General features: G+C 40.5%; 1 protein-coding gene across 11 annotated transcripts in view; it reads left to right on the forward strand.

Annotated features, from left to right (window-relative positions):
• The window catches only part of LOC309692481 (ELKS/Rab6-interacting/CAST family member 1-like), a 152,280-nt gene that overhangs the window by 4,777 nt on the left and 128,484 nt on the right, over nt 1-19,019 (forward strand). For 10 of the 11 annotated variants that reach the window (XM_082511042.1, XM_082511032.1, XM_082511036.1 and 7 more), the window contains exons 2-4: nt 4,754-5,583; nt 7,865-7,942; nt 8,148-8,303. In XM_082511042.1, coding sequence (XP_082367168.1) covers nt 5,074-5,583; nt 7,865-7,942; nt 8,148-8,303 — 744 coding nt within the window. In that variant the 5' untranslated portion in view covers nt 4,754-5,073. The remainder of the gene's footprint in view (nt 1-4,753; nt 5,584-7,864; nt 7,943-8,147; nt 8,304-19,019) is intronic. The other variant, XM_082511039.1, reaches the window with a different exon arrangement.

Raw genomic sequence — 19,019 nt, forward strand, 5'->3', positions numbered from 1 at the left:
GATATCTCAGTGGCGGCGCAGGCTCTTGAGGCTAAAACAAAAGTGAGCAGCTGCACGGTGGATTTCGAGCAGAAATGTCCCCAGCTTCTCGTAGGTAGTTTGCATAATGTGCGTATCAACAAAGACCGTCGAGCAGATAGTCCCGTTCATACACACACACTTGCACAAACTTCTTGTACTTTCTGTCGCAACTTCTCTACGTCCTGCTGAAACACTGTTGAACCATGTGTGAAATAAATAAAGAAATGAAATGAATCACAACCACATTTACAACCGCATTAGCTGGGGAATACACAGATTGCTAGGAAGTCGCTAACTGGTGTTTAGACCTGCGTGACTGAAGCCTTAATCCCATTGTACTCAGATTGTCTATAATTCACTTAAAGGGCACTCACATAACAGCTAAATTGTCAAAATAGTTTTTTTTTAGACCTGTTATAGACAAAATGATCAGTTTTAATAGTCACAAAAACATTACTGATGATATGTATGGAATAATAATAAGCTTTTCTCACAAAGAAGCTTGCCCATAAGACATCCTGGTAATCCATGTTGATTGGACAGTTGAAAATTTATGACATGGCATGCTCCAAACAATAGATGAAAGGTGCATAGTTACATCAAACTTCTTCTATCAAAAAAAGAAAAAAGAAAAGTGAAACTGGAAGTTCCAAGAGTGGGAGTTCTTAGAGACTGTCTTTTCTTGCACCTTCTGATTCCTTGCTATTATGTTACCAATCCTTGGTAGTTTAGTTGGGTATTTTAGAGGTTCAAGAAAACATTAACAAAGCAAGTGTTGCAACTTGCAGCCATCTTTGATGCCCGTATCTAATGAACAGACAGAATCAGTCACCTTATTTCAGTGATCACTGGTAAAGGTATAGTATAGTCAGATCCAGTAAAAGTTTCTAAAAGGTTTATCAGTTTTTCCCAAAAAAATAATGTTCAGAAAGCTTCCCCCCCACGAGCCTTACTTCTATTACACTTGAGCACAGTGCACAACATTAGCGATCAGTGTGTCAAAGTTCCAACTTGAACAGCAGCTCCAGTTGAAATGGCCGTGAACCTCAGTTATATGGATGTGTCAGTAGAACAGCATAATAAGCTAAAATGTTTCCCGTGTTGCGTGTCATTGTTCTAGAATTCTCTGGATTTTCAAAAGACATTGTGGCTTTAGCAGAGCACCACAGAGAGCTACATCAGCACCAATACTGAAAACTGCTCAAACAATATTTCTAATCGAATAAGGCAAAAAAATAAAAATAAATTTACTGTTTAATCGTTCACACTGATTTTCCCAGTGTCTTCAAGTGCAGCAAACTCCAGCTGCTGATGAATACTGAAAGACGGAAAAGCTCTGATCTGATTTAAGCCAGTGAATAGACCTTAGGTGTAGTTTTACTGTTTCCAAGGTCAAGAATGACCTCATTGAACTTTCAGTGTAGCATTGTTTAATAGATGTTTCTTAAGGCTGAGCAATATTGCCCTTTTTACATTTGTGAGAAATGGCGTGAGGAAGGGCAAGCCTCTTGACAGATGGGTCTTTGAGAGTCATATGCTAGTGCTCATTTGATCTCATGATACCAGCTGCATCATAGGTGGGTTTGTGTGAGTTGTTGTTGGTGTTTTTGTTGTGTATTTTTGGACCTCTGGCTCTGGCTATCAAACCAACACAAGCCTCAACCTGTGAGATACACTGGTGGTTTATTCATGTGACCCTCAGACTTGAACATCAGAAAACACAACACAGGCAGTGCTGTGTTTTCCATGAGGTCCTCAAGGAAATAAAAGTAAAGAGAGTCTGTGTGTGTGATAGATTCTGACTGTACGTTGTGTACCCTGCCTCTTGTCCAATATCTTATTGCCACAACCACTCAGTGCCCAATGTAGTTTGTCAGTCATAGCAATTTGAAAATCAGCCTTGTATGTGCCCACAAATGCTTAAATAAAACCTAAAAAAGACTTTGACTCTGTAGATTTTTCTGTTAAAGCAAGAATTGGGACGTGAACACTTGGATTATCTACAGGTCATCAGATCTTTAGGGAAGGAGGAAGAAAGCCCCCAATCCACCCTTTCTGTCTCCATCTCCACAGACTCATGTTCAAATCAAGCGTTAGATGTATCTGTGTTTTTAATGACACGATCACTCACTGCGGAAACTTGAAATGTTTCTATTTGGATTTTTTTCTGTATGGATGGATTCAGCTCTCCGTATATATTCATTTTACTCAGTTTTGATCTGTGTGAATGTGCATGTCCATACTGTATGCCAGTGTGTGCATGCGTGGGTGTGTGCCTGTGCTAGAGGGAGGTCTTTGGCCTGTTTCTATCCAGGTGTGTGTTTTTGGCCCGTGGGGGGATAGAGCAGATGGTCCCTGTTTTTGTTTCAGAGTGTATGAGTGTGTGTGGCTGTAACTGACTGGCTGTCAGTAACGTTTCCCTGGCCAAAGATCTGTGCCTAGCAGAGCATCACTGGGGAGTATACGCCTGTTTAAAGCCAGGCTCGGGTGAAGGGAAATTCAGATTGTTTGACTGAGGGGCTGCACAACTCACATACTCAGGGAAACTAATTAAATAATAAAACTAAGGAATGGACTTTTTTTTGTTTACATCTAACTTTTATTGCTAATATTATTCTTTTTATTTTGAATTGATGCCCCAAAGTAAATGCAACAATTTAGATATGACCTTGCAGATAAACATCAGCTTCAAGATAAAACAGCTATATGTAAGTAGAGGGTAAATATTTCTGCATTTTCTGTAAGTATTATTGTTTAATAGTGAAAAGGCAAGGCGCAAGAAAAACAAGTTTCCATTCTTGTGTGCGCTGACTGTATCTGAAGCTGCACTTCTTGTAAGAGATATGGATCGGATGACCAGTGTGGGTGTCCATTGGGTCCACTGACCTGAAGATAACATCACTGGCTTAAAGAGTAGCCAAACAATGAGAAATTCTGAAATTCTATACCGACGAGTATACAGACCAAATTGTTTTAGAGTTTGAAATATACTCTGTATACTAAAGATGGGTGTCAGCACAGGAAAATAACTAAGTCGCTCTAAATAAAAGACTAATAAGATATGGAAACATCCTCCAGACTGAAGCACTGATTTGTTGGATGGTGTGAAAGAGAAAGTTTTCACAGGTCTCTGCAGAGTCCTGTGAAAAATCCACTCCATGATTCAGTAGCTTGTGGAATAACCTTTAGGAACAGTAACTTGAAGTAATCGTTTTCTGCATGACTTCATCATTCTCTGTTGTGGAGGAATTTCGGCCCGTTCTTTACACCAGAAACAGCGTTTCAGTTGCTTTTTGGGCGATTGCAACACCTTAATTCTTTTCTTTTTTTCATCTTCGGATCTCACATTTTTTTCTCTTTTCATCAGCCACAGTGTTGTAGATTCGCAGCTGTTTCTAGGATCGTCACCAACATCGCCAAAAAACATATTCGAGGGCTCTTTTGTAGTGAAACAAACTTATAGAAGCTGTGAACATGCTGTTAAGTTGGGAATTTTAACACAAGAGTCTGCATTTACTCACTTTTACCATTTTCCACCCCTAGACATTGGTGCTCAGTCTGTAACTTAGTCCACTCGATTCATAATTAGTGGGTTTCACATACTACATACAGTTTTGAAACCCTGGAAGCTTATAGCCTTCATGAAAGGAAGTTTGAAATTTCAGAAACCTGAAAGACATTTATCACAAACATGTGAGCCCAGGCTCATAAATCATGTTCAAAATATTTGGGATTACTCCTTTAAATTGATTACACAGGCGAGCGCAGCCGGGATGGCGTGTTTCATTTTTAGCACCACAATAAAAAAATTTAAAAGAACTGTTTGATGTGACTGACTGATCAATTTTAGTAAGTTATTTTTTATCCAACACACACTCGCACGCACAATTACCACTGTAACTGATCTCTTTATTGAGGCTTTAATAGAAATACAGACTGCTGGAAATTTATTCATCATCTTTTTTAAACACGATTTTTTTCTTGGCATCTTATTGCATAATTAAATTGAATTAAATGAAACAAACAAGCAAACAAACAAAAAAAATGTAACTGACTGAAATGAACAGAGGCAAAGCAAAGCTTGTTCCAAATATGAAGTCAGCTGATTGAATGTTATCTGATGCTGCACAGCTCTAGGACATGGTGCACGGTGTGATTAAGAACAAGGCATAACGGGTGGTGGAGAGACAAAGCAGCCTTTGTAGAAAAAGAAATCAGCCTTAATTTTTTTTGCTGTGAGTGTGCATATACTGTAGCTCAGTGTAATACTCTTGCCAGTAAGGTCGTCCTTTAACCTGCTGTTAATTTATGCTGACATCTGTGGCAGCTTTACGCCTGGCTGCTAAGTGTGCCTTAAGTGTCTTTGTGGACACAGTTTTGTGGCCACTGCTGCAGTGCAAATGCTGCAGCAATGACTGTCTGAAATAGTCAAGCTTCCATCTAGAAACTCAAGAGGCATTTTCAGTCACATTTTGTCTTGTTAGCAGATTAACATAAAAAAAAGTCATTCAAAATAAAAACAAGTAACGAAACCGTTGCTATGACCGGCAAATGTTGTGCAATTTATTTCACATCAGATCGCTTTTGTATTTGCTAGCTACACTCAGAGATGTGATTACCCAGCTACTGTGCTGAACCAAACCACAGCCTAGTAAAAATCGTATTCCTTTGTGCCTTAAGTGCAGCTTGTCTTTGTCCAGTAATCAAGTCTCTTCATCTCTTTTCTTTTTAGGTGATCCCATCATCCAAGCCCTTGTTGACTGCCTCGCTTGCTTTATCCAGAGGGATGCCCTATTGATTCCTACTTTCTAACAAAGCCCATGGATTACAGCAAGGGTGTTGAAAAGGCCTTGATCACAGCTGCATCACCACTATGACATATTTCAAGTCAAAAAGAGCCCAAGTTGAAGACTGACTGATTTTCTTTTTGTGGGGGACATCCATCTAACTTTTTTTTTTTTTTTTAATTTTGAGCATGTTTTTCTTTGATTAAGTTGATTTACTTGTTCGATCACACACATCTCTGTAGTGCACGCCACTCTTCCTGTCACCATGTACGGCAGTTCCCGTTCCGTCTCAAAGCTGGATGTTGTTGGATCCAATGGGAACGGGTCAGCATCTGGGAGTCCCGGTCGCTCCCCACGCCTGTCTCGCTCCCCACGTTTAGGACACCGGCGAAACAGCAGCAGCAGCTCCACTGGAGGACTTACAGGCACTGGTAAAACCTTATCCATGGAGAATATTCAGTCTATTAATGCTGCCTATGCAACTGGTGCCATGTACTTCACTGACACAGCTGAAGACCCGGTCGGCGTTGGGAGTCTGAGCAGTGGGTTGAATCCCTCGCTGCCCAAAAGCACCATGACCCTGGGGAGGGCTGGGGCCAGGGTCCCCTATGGGGTCAGAGCGGCTGTAATGGGGAGTAGTCCTAATATAAACTCTGGAGGAGGAGGAGGAGGAGGTGGAAGTGGAGCGCTTGTACCCAGTGATGCAATAGCGTTTGGTGGGGAAATGCAAAACCAGTCTCCACAGGCGGCTACTGTGCCTCACTCTATGAGACAGGTAAAGTGCTGAATTTTCTTATTTTCAGGACAGAATTTTGTATATAGCATATATGACATACCTAAAGTGTGGTAGAAGGGAAAACATTTTCAAAAGGTGCTGTATTATGTAAATACCCAATGGTGATTTTTCTAGTTCAGCTTTTTGGTTTTGAGATGTCAAAATTCACTTTTCTCTCAATTTAAGCAAAATACAGAAATCTGAAACAAGCATTAAAAAAGAGAGAAGTGTCGGTGATAAATCTCAAACTCATTTTACATCATGAGCCACATGGGACCACTTTGGTCTTAACTGACCAGTTAGACTCCTTTTTCTGTCAGAGTAAAGAAGTATAGAAAAATTTTAATATCAAAAAGAAATTTCAGCAATAAATGTCAGTTTTTCTGCATAGAAAAGAAACGCTGCTTTGAGCTTAAATTGTAAAATTATAGAAAAAGTTGTGCTAACTCACTGTGCTGACTGTCCTGCAATTATAAAATGGATAATTTTTGTTAATTGATAGAATGCCCTCTTTTTTTTTTGCGATCCTACTGCAGTAATCATGGATTTCATTAGTAAATAGTGAATAAACAGGACCCTCCTGTCATTTAATTGTTTATCTGTTACTTATTTACTTTGGTGTAGTATGAAGTGCCATGAGGAAGGTCCGTATCAGTAAGAAAAGCTGTAAAACTAATGAAAATACAGTTAAAAAGTCTAAAATTTATGCGCTTCTTCAAAAGCATTTTCCAAAGCAATCCAGTTGGGCACTTTGGAGTTTTAGGCTGATCAATTATGGCCCTGTGCCTCATGTTTAACACCCGTGGTCTAGATGCAGCATGTGGGATTTTTGAGTTGAATGGTTAATTTTTCCTCTTAAGTCCGCCCTACACCAAATGAAACAACAAAAGTGTGGGCATTCACACAGTGTGTTTAAATAGACTAAGGTCTGCCGTCCTACTCCCTCTGCACTATTAGTCATAACCTGCTAGCTCATCTCTGAAGAGTTAGCTCGCCTCCTCCACTTGTTTCTTATTTCTTTAAAAAAGCAGCAAAAATAAAATTTATCTCTTCAGCTGTAATTACTGTTACAGGGTTTTCTATTCTGCATTTCACACGCATGTTTTCCTTAACCTGGTCTACTTTTGCACTTGCAAAACTGGCTCTGCGCACAGCCTAGAAACCTCAAATAAGTTTTTCAAAGCCAAAGCAGAGTCTGTTTGTTAAAAATGAATCTGAGTTCTGTTTAATTCTTAATAGAGTCGTTCTGGTGGTATCATGAATGAAACATTGATATTTTAAACATTTTCTCATTCCTGGTGAAATGTTTTATGTAGTATATGAAGGGAATTTAAGCAGTTATTCATGACCTGCTAAAATACACTCAGTGGCCTCTGTATTAGGTACACCTCGCCAGCACTAGGTATTTCCTTCATAATTGCCTTAACTCTTCATGGCATAGATTCAACGAAGTGCTAAAACTATTCTTCAGAAATTTTGGTCTATACTGATGTGATGGCATCACACAGTTGCTGCAGATCGATCAGGTGTACATCCACAATGCACCTGTTCTACCAGACTGTGCTATATTGAATTGAAATCTGGTGACTGTGGAAGCCATCTGAGTGCAGTGAACTAATTGTCATGTTCAAGAATCTGTTTGAAGTGATTTTAGCTTTGTAACATGGTGTGATATCCTGCTGGAAACAGTGTCCTCATCAGGAGATGGGTACACTTTGGTCATAAAGGGATGGATATCGTCAGCAACAGTGCTCAAATCGGCTGTGACAGTTAAGCAATGCACATTGTGAACTATGGGGCCCAACCCCTGGCAAGGAAATATGTTCCATACTATTACACCATCACCATCATCCTGAACCATTGATACAAAGCATGTCCACATACCTAAATGCAAAGTCGCTGCCATATGATTGGCTGATTAGATATACAAGCAGTTAAACACATGCACCTAATGAAGGGGCTGATGGGTGTATATCTCGAATACCCTGTTCTGATCTTCTAGCGATTAATTATTTGCCTTGTTAGACTTTAAAGGCAGTAACTCTCCCAAATGGCTGCGCATGTTTGTTTTTTCAGATTTGTGTGGAATTTCAGCGTCAGCTGTTGCTTTTGCACAGAGTGCTTCATGTTCAGTGTTGTCGTCCAAGATCACTTCACAAACTGCGAGCAGTGGCAGCTTCAAACAGAAAAAATGAAAATGATACGGATGAGCAGAAACTTTTAACATTAATGGTGAAAAACATAGTGGACTAATATTGTTTGTGTGTGTGTGTGTTCTCAGGTGAGAGAAGGTGCAATGTCAGACCTTCAGACTCAGTTGAGAGAAGTGCTGAGGGAGAACGAACTGCTGCGCAGAGACGTAAGAACACTTGTACTCGTACACCCACGGCTATGAAGATAAATTCATTTATAATGCAACATATGATATCTTCTGTTTGTTTCATTGTGACCTCCTGTGGGAATTGCTGTTGTAAGATTATAGCTATAAGGAGAATTTACTTATGCAAACAAATAAACACATTTATTAACATGAAGTCACTGTGCTTGATTTTGTATTCCAACAGCTAGAGGCCAAAGAGTCCAAGTTGAGTTCTTCTATGAACTCCATTAAGACGTTCTGGAGTCCAGAGCTGAAGAAAGAGAGAGCGCTGAGGAAGGATGAGGCCACAAAGATGGCTGTCTGGAAGGAACAGTACAGAGTCGTACAGGAAGAGACACAGGTAGGGAAATGATGTGTGCGTCTGTGTGTGCTTGTTTATGTCTCTGTGTGTTTCTGTGTTGCAAAATCTAATACAGTGATTCATTGTTTATATCCCTGGACTGTCTTAGCTCACTGCTCAGCTGAAGAACAAATTAAGACATGGACAGAGCAGTATGTCAACTTTAATATCCTGTTTAGACTTCAGTTATTTCCCCCATCATTTCAGCTCATCCTGGATTTGTAGAAAGTCTTTATAGCTGTTGCTTTAGACAGCTTTTAGCCTCAACTAGCTCTGGCATAGCTCTTCCTCTCAATTTAGCCCCATTTTTTAAATGCAAAAATGCTAAAGAAATGATATCCTGATAATTTTTCTGGACTGTTCTGGTGGATTTGTCTTGCTGCTGCAAGGCATCAGCAAAGATGAGTAAACAGATGAAATAGGCTGCTTGGTTGGGGACTCCCAGCTGTCTGTTGTTGTTGAAGCCATCTGGATAAGAAAGCGATGCAGCAGGCTGAAATATTACACAAGTGATGACACGCAGACATGTGCACTTGCAGTCACTCACACTAAGTAACACAGCATGGAAGATGCTAGCAGCAAAGGGCCAGCAGTTTAGAGGTACTTCACAATGTGACTAACTGAGAAGATACGAAGACGCAGTTTCCCCTGTTGCCTTCTCCCTTTCTCGCTCTCTCACTTTCTTAAGCTTTGGAAGCGTTTGTTGCACTTAAGGGAACACAATGTGTTGTTGTCAACTCACTTAATATTTTTACTTTACCTATCTCTGTCGGCTTTACTCCACAGGAAGAGGAGGTGAACTCAAAGGGAAAGGAGAAACTAGCACAAGCATAAATGACGACGCTAAGCAATGACTCTAAACTGAACTGAAAACAGAGTAGTGAAAATAAATAGGACAAATAATGCAAAATTGATTTTTTTTTCTTTTGTTGTTTATTTATCTTGATACTCTTGTCCAATTCAGTGCATTTATAGACTTGCATGTCCAAGCCCAGTGTAAAAAAAAGAAAAATATGTAAATAAAAAATAAAAACAGAATGCAATGATTTTCAAATCTTATAACAGAAGCTGTCAGCTGATTTTAATTCGATGGGAGCAACATGTGTCAAAGATATGAGAGATGGAACAAAAAAAAATATGGCAAAAGAAGCAGCGGTAAGAACATTTTGAAACTAATTATGTTAAATGGCAATAGATAGAATGCAATTATCTGGAATAAAATGCATCTGTAATTTCAGAATAATGTTCCTCATCTTAGAATTGCCACGACTATGAATAATTGAAAATCTAGAGAAATCTCTGTGCGCAGGGACGGAGGACAATACTTAATTTTGTATGCCTGTGGCATTCAGGCCCTCAGATAGCACTGAATGAAATAACAGCCATGATTCTGATGGGGAGACCACTGCACAGGGTCAGGAAGACTTTTAGAAATCACCGTAAGTGAACATAGTTCACCGTGCCATCTACAAATATAGGTCATGCGAACAAAGTAGCAGCCAAGTGTGGATGTGACGGAAACACTGCTCTCTGGGTCAAAGCTCATTTAAAATGGACTGAGGCAAAGTAGTCAGACAAATAAAAATGTGAAATACATTTAGGAAAAAATGGACATTGCATCCTATGAGGTAAAAAGGAGCGACACCATCTGGCTTCTTATACGATACAATTTTATTTATATATCACGTTTAAAGCCAGGGGGTACACCAAAGTGCTTCACAGTAAAAATAACAGTAAATGATTACACTAAACAGTAAGTCATTAAAACAAGGTAAAATAGAGAAAGTAGAGAACACAAACAAACAGCATTAGTAAGTAGAGATAGGGAGAGATCATGATTATCCAGAGAAATGAGTAGCGATACAGCAATTAATGAGCGGTGAGAATTAGTTGGAAAAGCCAAGTTTTCAAGCTTTTCAAGGATTGAATGGAGTCAGAGGCACAAATGGTAGCAGGAAGACTATTCCAGAGGTTTGGTGCTATAGAGGCAAAAGCACGATCACTCCTAGTCTTCAGGCAGTGCCTGGGCTGGGCCAGAAGTAACTGACCGGAAGATCGTAAAGAACGGCTGGGAGTATAGAGACTGAGGAGGTCGGTGAGATAGTCAGAGGCAAGGTTGTTTAGGCATTTGAAAGTAAGCAACAGAACTTTAAAATCAATACGAAATGTAATAGGCAGCCAATGTAAGTCAGAGAGCACTGGAGTAATAGAGACAAACTTTCTAGTTCCGGTTAGGAGACGAGCTGCAGTATTCTGAACGAGCTGTAATCTTTGGAGGTGAGCAAGTTGGAGTCCAGAGTAGAGCGAGTTACAATAATCGAATCTGGAATTCACAAAGGCCTGTATCACTTTTTCAAGATCAGATATTAAGTGTTTGACCTTTGAAATTTGGCGCAATTGGAAGAAGCCAGATTTAACCACTGAGGAAACCTGTTTATCCAGCTTAAATGAACTATCCAGACAAACACTTAGATTACTTACAGTATCTGTAAGAAAGCCAGCAAAGGGACCAAATCGGGCAGCTAGCTGGTCTCGTGGAGTGTGACTATCAAACACCATAATCTCAGTTTTCTTCTCATTTAAAATGAGAGAAAGGGCTGACAGCCGCTCTGTAACCTCTTTCAAGCAGTCAGACAAACGATTCAATGAAGCTGGCAGGTCATTAGACAATTGGAAATAGATTTGAATGTTGTCAGCGTTATAGCACTCGTTTCTCTAATGGTATGGGGGACTATGGGTGCTGAAGAGAATATACACATTTTAGAGCAACATGTGCCATCCAGATGATGTCTTTTAACTGAAATCCTTGCAAATTTCAGTAAGACAACGCTAAACTGCATACTGTATCCAATACAACGATATGGCTTTGTAGTAGAAGAGTCCGAGTGCTGAACTGGCCTGCCTTCATCCCAGACCTTTCACCAGCTGAAAACATTTGGCCTATCATGAAACGAAACACAGGTTAAAGAAGACGAAGGACTGTTGAGCAGCTAGAATCAAGAATAGGACAACATTCCCAAATGTCCAGCAACTCTGTCCAGCACCTGGAGCCCATTCTTCGTACGTCGCTTACTACATCCAAGATCAAATGACACATCCAAGACCAAATCATCGCGCTAACCGTGAGCTCGCTAATCCGGTTCTCCGAACACACCTGCTGTTGACGATTAGTACAGCTGGATGAAGTAATGTGAGATCACTGGGTGTCGTAACAGGGGCTACGCATCGATAGTAGAAACATTGATCGGCAACCCTTTGATTGGTCGGTGAAAATGTCGAAGGAGCGCGTTCGGTATTTTTCGGCAGCAGAGCAAGAACTCTTGAGTGAGGGATTTCAGGAGTTTCAGAGTTTAATCAGAACGCAAGGGAACACTGCAAAGGCTGCAAAAGCAAGGAGAGAGGGCTGGCAGAAAGTTGCTGACAAATTAAACTCGTAAGTAATTTCATATCACACTATATTATCCAATATTATATTACATTATATTATATTATGTTATATTATATCCCCTTTCACATTAGAGCCACAACAGGACCCACTAGAACATGGGAACAAGTAAAAGTGCAATATAAGAATATTCTACAGAATGGTAATATTTACCACTTATATTGCTTTTCGTCTCTTGGAAAGAGACCCTGGAATACTCTGTTTGTTTGTTCATAACAGCAACCAAGAAAAGGGCAGAGCAGAAGAAGACAGGTGGTGGTCCTGCACCCCCTCGTCAACAAGTTGGTTAAGTGAATAATACCCTCACGGGAAAATCAATATCTCTCAATGAGCACACTGTCGCGCTGAGCTAAAGGATCCTGTCTATCCCGCAATATATGCTGAATTCTGAAAACTCTCCTTATCAATCTTGCACCTTCCGCAATGGGCTGCTCGCGTAAACGGACAGGATATGACTGCGACAGACTTCCCAAATCCACCTTCGCTTTTATAGCCGTGGTCTCCCATCTTGATTACACGAAGTAATTTACAATTACTACTCTGAAATATGAATTACATCTGTAATAATCACATACATGTAATAGAATGTTAATAGTACATTTCCCTTTTTTAGGAAATGACCTGTATGTATCTGTGTGACATCAATAAAAGGATCAGGTGCTGCATTATCTTTAGTTACATTGATGTTATTTATTTATGGTGAAACAGTGGTGGAATATCGCTGTTGCTTTCGTATAAATGAAGCGGACATACCTGCGTGGCCGCGATCTAATCCTGTTTACATAAAGTAAACCTGCTCCCGAGCAGGTTTACGCTTACGGCTCTGTTGCTACGACAGCAAGTCCCGGATGAGCTTCGGGGAACCGAACGATCCAGGATCACGCGAAATCGTCAACAATCAAATCCAGCTAACTTACTTAGCGAGGTACGAAGAACGGGCCCCTGGTCTCCTCAGTTTTCAGATGTTTGCAGACTGTTACGAACTTTTTGAGATGTGCTGCTTCAATAACGTTGCTTCAAGATGATCTTATTTGTTCCTTATAATGGTACATTTTCCAGGTTATATATGTTTTTGTGTTCAATTATTAACAGATTAAGGGGTTATGAGATTTATAAATTGTTGCATTCTGTTGTTTGTTTACATTTTATGTAGAATCCAATGTTTTGGAATTGGGGTTGTATTTGTTGGAAGAAGGTGATGGTATGTCTAGGTGGAGTTAAACGGTGTCTTATGATGTTTTTAAGTGTAAATGAGTCATTCCAGGATTTGGTGGTGGCAGCAGACACCTAAAGCTTCTAAAGATCGTTGCAGCCGTACTTAATGTGAAGACAAGGCTTTATGCTTGATTGGCGAGCTAACAGATGATGTCACATTTCTGTCAGAGTGGTGTCACCAGTTCCTATAACATTTTACACATAAACCTGAACTGATCGTGTCATCCACTTTTGCTGATACAACCATGTCACTGGCCCATGTACTAGTTTGTCACATTGGCAATTTAACACCTGCTCTGATCTCTGCATGCGTGTGTGTTTGTGTGTGTGTGTGTGACAGGCTTTGATGTTTAAATGCGGAAAAAAAGTGGGAAAGGATTTCAGGTTGTGAAATTACATCACCAAATATTAAATCAGTGTAAGAGAAATTGCAGCCAGTTTCACAGGTGTTGGAACATGCGCGGTGTCTGCGTGGCTCCTGATATGCTGAGTTCAGATGTGTGTTTTGCGTGTCCGCATTAATTCAAAGTGGTTCAGTGTGTGAGAATAGATCAAACAAAGGAGCACATGATAAGTTGATTAATCTATCATGTACTTGGCCAGCTGCCAGCCATACACTAATCCTCAGCTGCCTTCACACACACACACACATGCACACACTGCTTTGTGCGTGTGCATAACAGTGAGTGAATGCACATGCCAAGGCATGATCTCTCTTATTGGAAAATATGTTCTGTACGCTCACCCCCCCTCTCCTTTCACTTTCATTCCCATTCTTTCCTCCAGATAAATCACACCCATTTAACACAATCCGTTTCACTGCCTGCTCTCGCCGTCCTGCCACTTTCTCTTTTTCTGTCTAATTCTTTCAGTGTTTTCTGGCTTTTTGTTTTCCTCCCACTCCCATTTTTCTCCCCTCTTAGTCATTCTCCTTCTCTTCTATTTCTGTCATCACATGCTAAGTCAGCTTTCACATTCTCTTTCCACCCTCCCTCCTGCCGCTCTCTGTCTTCGCCATCATCTTCGCGTTAGAAATCAAATTAAGTTACCTCCCAGTAATTTTGGGATATGTGAGTTCGGAGACGCACGCACACACATGCACAGTGGCTCACGCCCCTGCTGAGGAATGCTCATCTCTTCTCCACCCTCTGTCTTTCCTTTCCCTCCTTTCCTCCTTACTTATTCACCTCCTCCTACATGCTCAGCCTACTATCTTTACCTCTGTTCCACCAGTTTCTTTCTTTATCTTTTCCTCTTTTTTTCTCTCCGGACTTCCTTGTGTCTTTCCTTTCCTCACAAGTACATTCAGTGTCTCATTGTAAAAGCCAGGAAGACAGGCAGCCTTGATCTCATATGTATAGAGGCAAGATCCAATTAATAATATAGCTTGAACATATATATTTTGAACATGTGTACTTTATTTAGTCTTAAATCATGCAAAACTTCACATCTCATTTAATTCGATGAGTGTTTTTACTGCTTTCTTAAATTAAATTGACTTATGATTGGAAAAAAATAGAGCAAAAATACAAAAAAATAAGCAAAAATCTTTTTAATAGTCTTCACTGAGGCTTTTTGTGTGATGATGGACTTAAAGGGGTTCGTTTAGTGTGGCATTCTTAAAGATTGTTGAAGTTAGGATTTTATTAGTATAATATGAATACCGATGCTCTTGGTACTAGGGCTGTCGAGATGCCAATAACAGTAGAAATACACGATTCTTGGTAGTCAGTTCAATACCAGAACAAAATGCTTATCCTGTGTTCTTAAGCATAAACCCTGCTATTATGCCTAGCACCTGTGGCTAAGCTAGCAATGGCTACTCAGCAAAAAGTGCTTAAACCAGCATGACTCTCCTGTAATGAGGTAAATCTTTCAAAGACTGTTTTCCTGTCTAGCGATTGAGAAACACACAGCAATGTTAAACAAACTCGCCTAAAACCGGAAGTCAACGATGTTATAGGAGGGATAAAACTTTGTTTGTCCTGGCTTCTATCTGTACCTTGGTTCTGGTACAGGTACCAATTTAGTACGGGTTCTCAACACCAATCCCTAGTCGCTCCAGAGCTCTGACAAACTCACAGAGGTTTTATGTGTCTTTCAGATGAAAACAAAAACAAATAATTTGGGCAAATACAGGAAATTTGCCAGGTTCTCAGTTGAATCAAATGAGAGGCTTTTGTAAATGGCCTGTATTTATATAGCGCTTTACTAGTCCCTAAGGACCCCAAAGCGCTTTACATATCCAGTCATCCACCCATTCACACACACACACACACACACACACTGACATGACACATTTTGTGTCATGTCCATGCTGAGGTTTAGATTATTATTCTCCTGCTGTACTCTCATTTGCTTTATATTGTTTAATTTTCTTCTACTTGTTATCAAGTTATTCCTCCGCCTGCTTATTGCCGACTCCCTCTCCATCTCTTCTTCGATAGCCTCACCATTTCACTCCTAGTATGGGACTCCTCTTCTCACTCTTCACCCGTGGAAAAGAATAGACACACCATAGTCTCACAAATCTATTGATCTGCATACACACGTCCACTCTGTTCAGTGTTGTCTGTCTTACTTCTCACGTTTAGTGCACGGCCTTGCTTCACTTTCTAAAATGTGTTTGAGTGTGCGTGTTTGAGTGCGCTCACCCGATTTGTTCCACCCCTTTGATCACAGTAGGTAAGTACAATGTTTCGTGCAGGAGGAGGGGAGGGTGGGGGAAAAAAAATGATGAAGGAATGTTTGGAACGCACAAGGGAAGCATCACTTTCCCTACTTTCTCCCCATCCTTTCCCTCTCTTTGTTAATTTGTTTCATAAACAAAGCAGTTTTATCTTTTTGTATCTCCTCTCTCCGTCACGCTTCCTTCAGTTTCCTTTAAAAAATATGTGACTTCACACACTCACAATAGCAGTTAGTATTTATGGCGTCCAGCAACTCAGCATCATAGTTTCCATTTGTTGGTGTTCTCTCCCAAAAATAAATCTGTGCACGACAGAAGAAGTAAAAAAAAACAGAGCATGCTGCTATTTGGTCTGCAATCCAACCTAAATAATCAGATTAAAGTGTAATGCGATATGCAGGTTGTGCTACACGTTGTAATTGTTAACAGGTTTTCCTCATTTTAAGTATAGGAGTCTTACTGCCTGTTCTACGCAGTTTGTCCCAGCGTTGAATCACCCCGTCTGAACAATGACCGCTCTGCCCATTTCTGGAGCTGCTAGATGCAATCTGTCATGTACTGTACTCGCGGCGAGTCATGTGACGTCAGAAGCAACATGTGTGAGAATGTGTGTGAAAGACACTCAGAGAGAGAGAGCGACAGTGTGTCTGTATGAAATAGGAGTTTTCGACCTGCTTGTTTTCTGATAGCAGCCTCATGCATGTGTCAGGAGTGGTTGTGATTATGTAAATGTGTGCGTGCATGTATGTGCTGTGCTCTCTATATTTATGCGGGGTGTGTTTGTGTGCATTGTCATTTGAATGTATGCATCTTTTGTTGTGTTTGTTTGCTGGATGTGAAAGAGAGTACCATGAGGGAATCTGTGTCCTTGTTGGCAGGCTTATGTGCACGTCAGTACAATTGGGCTTTTGTGTGCACATGTGTGTGTGTGTCTGTATTTGTGTGTCTGCGGGGGCACAAAATGTGTATTGTTGTGTATTTGTATTTGCATATGGGTTAAGCGTGTATACAAATCACGCACATAGACACAGACTTGCAGGTGCATATCTTGCAGAGAACGTCTACGTACTCTGTACTTACTATTTTTATTTTGTGCATATGTCTCTACTTGCATGCAAAAATTTGTGGATTTTAAAGAATTGGAAGGCACATGTCAGTGTTGTGATGTTTGTGGGATTGTGGGAGTGTGCATGCACGCTCACCCATGCGTGTCCTTTTGTTTTGGCTGCCAATCGCTTTTGTACTGCTGCACTGTTTTCATTCTTTTCAGTTATTTAGCTTCATAGTTAAGGTGCTGATGGGAAATAAAACTCTGTGTGTGTGTGTGTGTGTGTGTGTGTGTGTGTGTGTGTGTGTGTGTGTGTGTGAGTGTCACTGTAGAGAGGCAGAAAGTGTTTTTCTCCCATCATAATATATGAATTTGTTGGCATTCCTCTTCTTACAATTCATTTAAAGTTGTCTACGCATTGCATGTACTGCATATTGGTCTAACTTGAAGCCATAGGTGCTGTTTTCTGTTTATTTTTGGAGAAATGAATCTGTGAAAGTGTGAATGAGGCTGGATAAGTAAGAGGGTAATTCAAACAGGCAGTTGTGCACAGTTCCCGACACACCTGGGCGACATTTTCCCTTCAGGTGGAGGAATAGAGGAGATAAACACAGAGGAGAAACAGAGAAGATAGTCTTTCTTTCGTGTTTCTTCTGTCATTTTTCCTTTTCTCTTTTGCCCTGAGCAGCAAAGTTGGATAGATAGAAACACAAACTGGCACTTGAGTGTATTTTCCACTTCATGAACATGGCAGTAAATCAGGCCTTCAGGTTAATGTGTAAATGGATGGTGCCACCAGAGCCGAGGTCTCTTCCCTCACTGCGGTGGAAATGTTTTTCTGAATCATCAATAAAATACATTTATGAATTGAGAGATCACTAAATAGAGAACAAGGCACAGTTTGAATTAAAGGTAAAACATCAAACTAAGAGAAATCCTTTGGACTTTAGCTTCTGTGCTGACTGATTCAAAACTTATGTTGTAATCATTCCTCAGCACTTAATGTTATTACACCTAGATTTAAGTTTTAATTTCATTACGCCGAGCTGGCACTAAGATTGTCCTCATAAGCTCAAATGAGTTCAAATCCAATAGAATCTGACGTCGTCAATTGTTTCCTGTGTTAGATTTCCATTCACTGCACAGAAAAGAAAAATGTTTCCAGTAAGAGTTTCTGTGCCAGCTGGCTGTGAAAATGCTTCGCCTGGCAATCTGTATGCTGCCGTAGATTTAAAAAAAGACGGGGGTGGATAGTGAAGAATAGATCAGGAAGAGTGGATTTGAGTAAAGATGTATAAAATGTAGCGAGTCAGAGGGAGGAAATCACGAGAATGGAGGATAGATCAGCGTGGAAGCAGGGGGGTGAGTGGTGAAAGGAGAGATGAATAGCACAGACAAATTGGGCTTAAGATTGCAGATGAAATGTAGAGAAAGACTGATGGGTGTCGATGTGACAGGAGAGAAAGAAAGACCGGACTTAAAAGTAGGTGATGAAAAAGAACGTCGGGATGTGGAAAAATGAAGGGAAATACATGTGCATGAATAAAAAGTAAAATAAGATGCTATAGAAATAGTTGCACTGTACTACTTTCCTGTCATTACTGGCCCTTGATAAATATTTCTCAATAAACTAGACACCTGAGTCTTAACCACATGTAGCTCTCTGAGATGGGGGGGCAGATAAAACAGAAGAAGAGGAGAAATTACGGAATTATGGAAAGAGTCAAAGAGAAAAAGCAGAGCTTGAAGACAGATTTACTCTGTAAAGATTTTGTCCAGGAGTCCCACCTGCAGCCCTTCAGCCCTGTAATCTCCGGTGTCTCTTTTTCTGTTCGCTGATTCAGTCAGTCAGCTGAGTACAATGGGTAATTCTGTTTGGTTAGAAATAAAAACAGAATTACTTGTTGATAAGCCGATGAAATTTCTTCCTCCTATAATTAGCTTATGGGGCGATTGTGGCTCAAGAGTTGGCAGTTTATCTTGTAATCGGAAGGTTGCCGGTTCGAGCCCCGGCTCTGACAATTTTTGTCGTTGTATCCTTGGGCAAGACACTTCACCCATTGTCTACTGGTGGTGGTGAGAGGGTCTGGTGGCGCCAGTGTCCGGCAGCCTCGCCTCTGTCAGTGCGTCCCAGGGCAGCTGTGGCTACAATGTAGCTTGCTATTACCAGTGTGTGAATGTGTGTGTGAACGGGTAAATGACTGAATGTAGTGTAAAACTTTGGGGTCCATAGGGACTAAGTAAAGCACTATACAAATACAGGCCATTTATTATTTGGTTACTTTTGGTTTCAGCTCTATTTGTTATGGTAACATTGAA

Source organism: Aulonocara stuartgranti (assembly GCF_965226115.1).
Source record: "Aulonocara stuartgranti genome assembly, chromosome: 17".
Lineage (NCBI taxonomy): Eukaryota > Metazoa > Chordata > Actinopteri > Cichliformes > Cichlidae > Aulonocara > Aulonocara stuartgranti.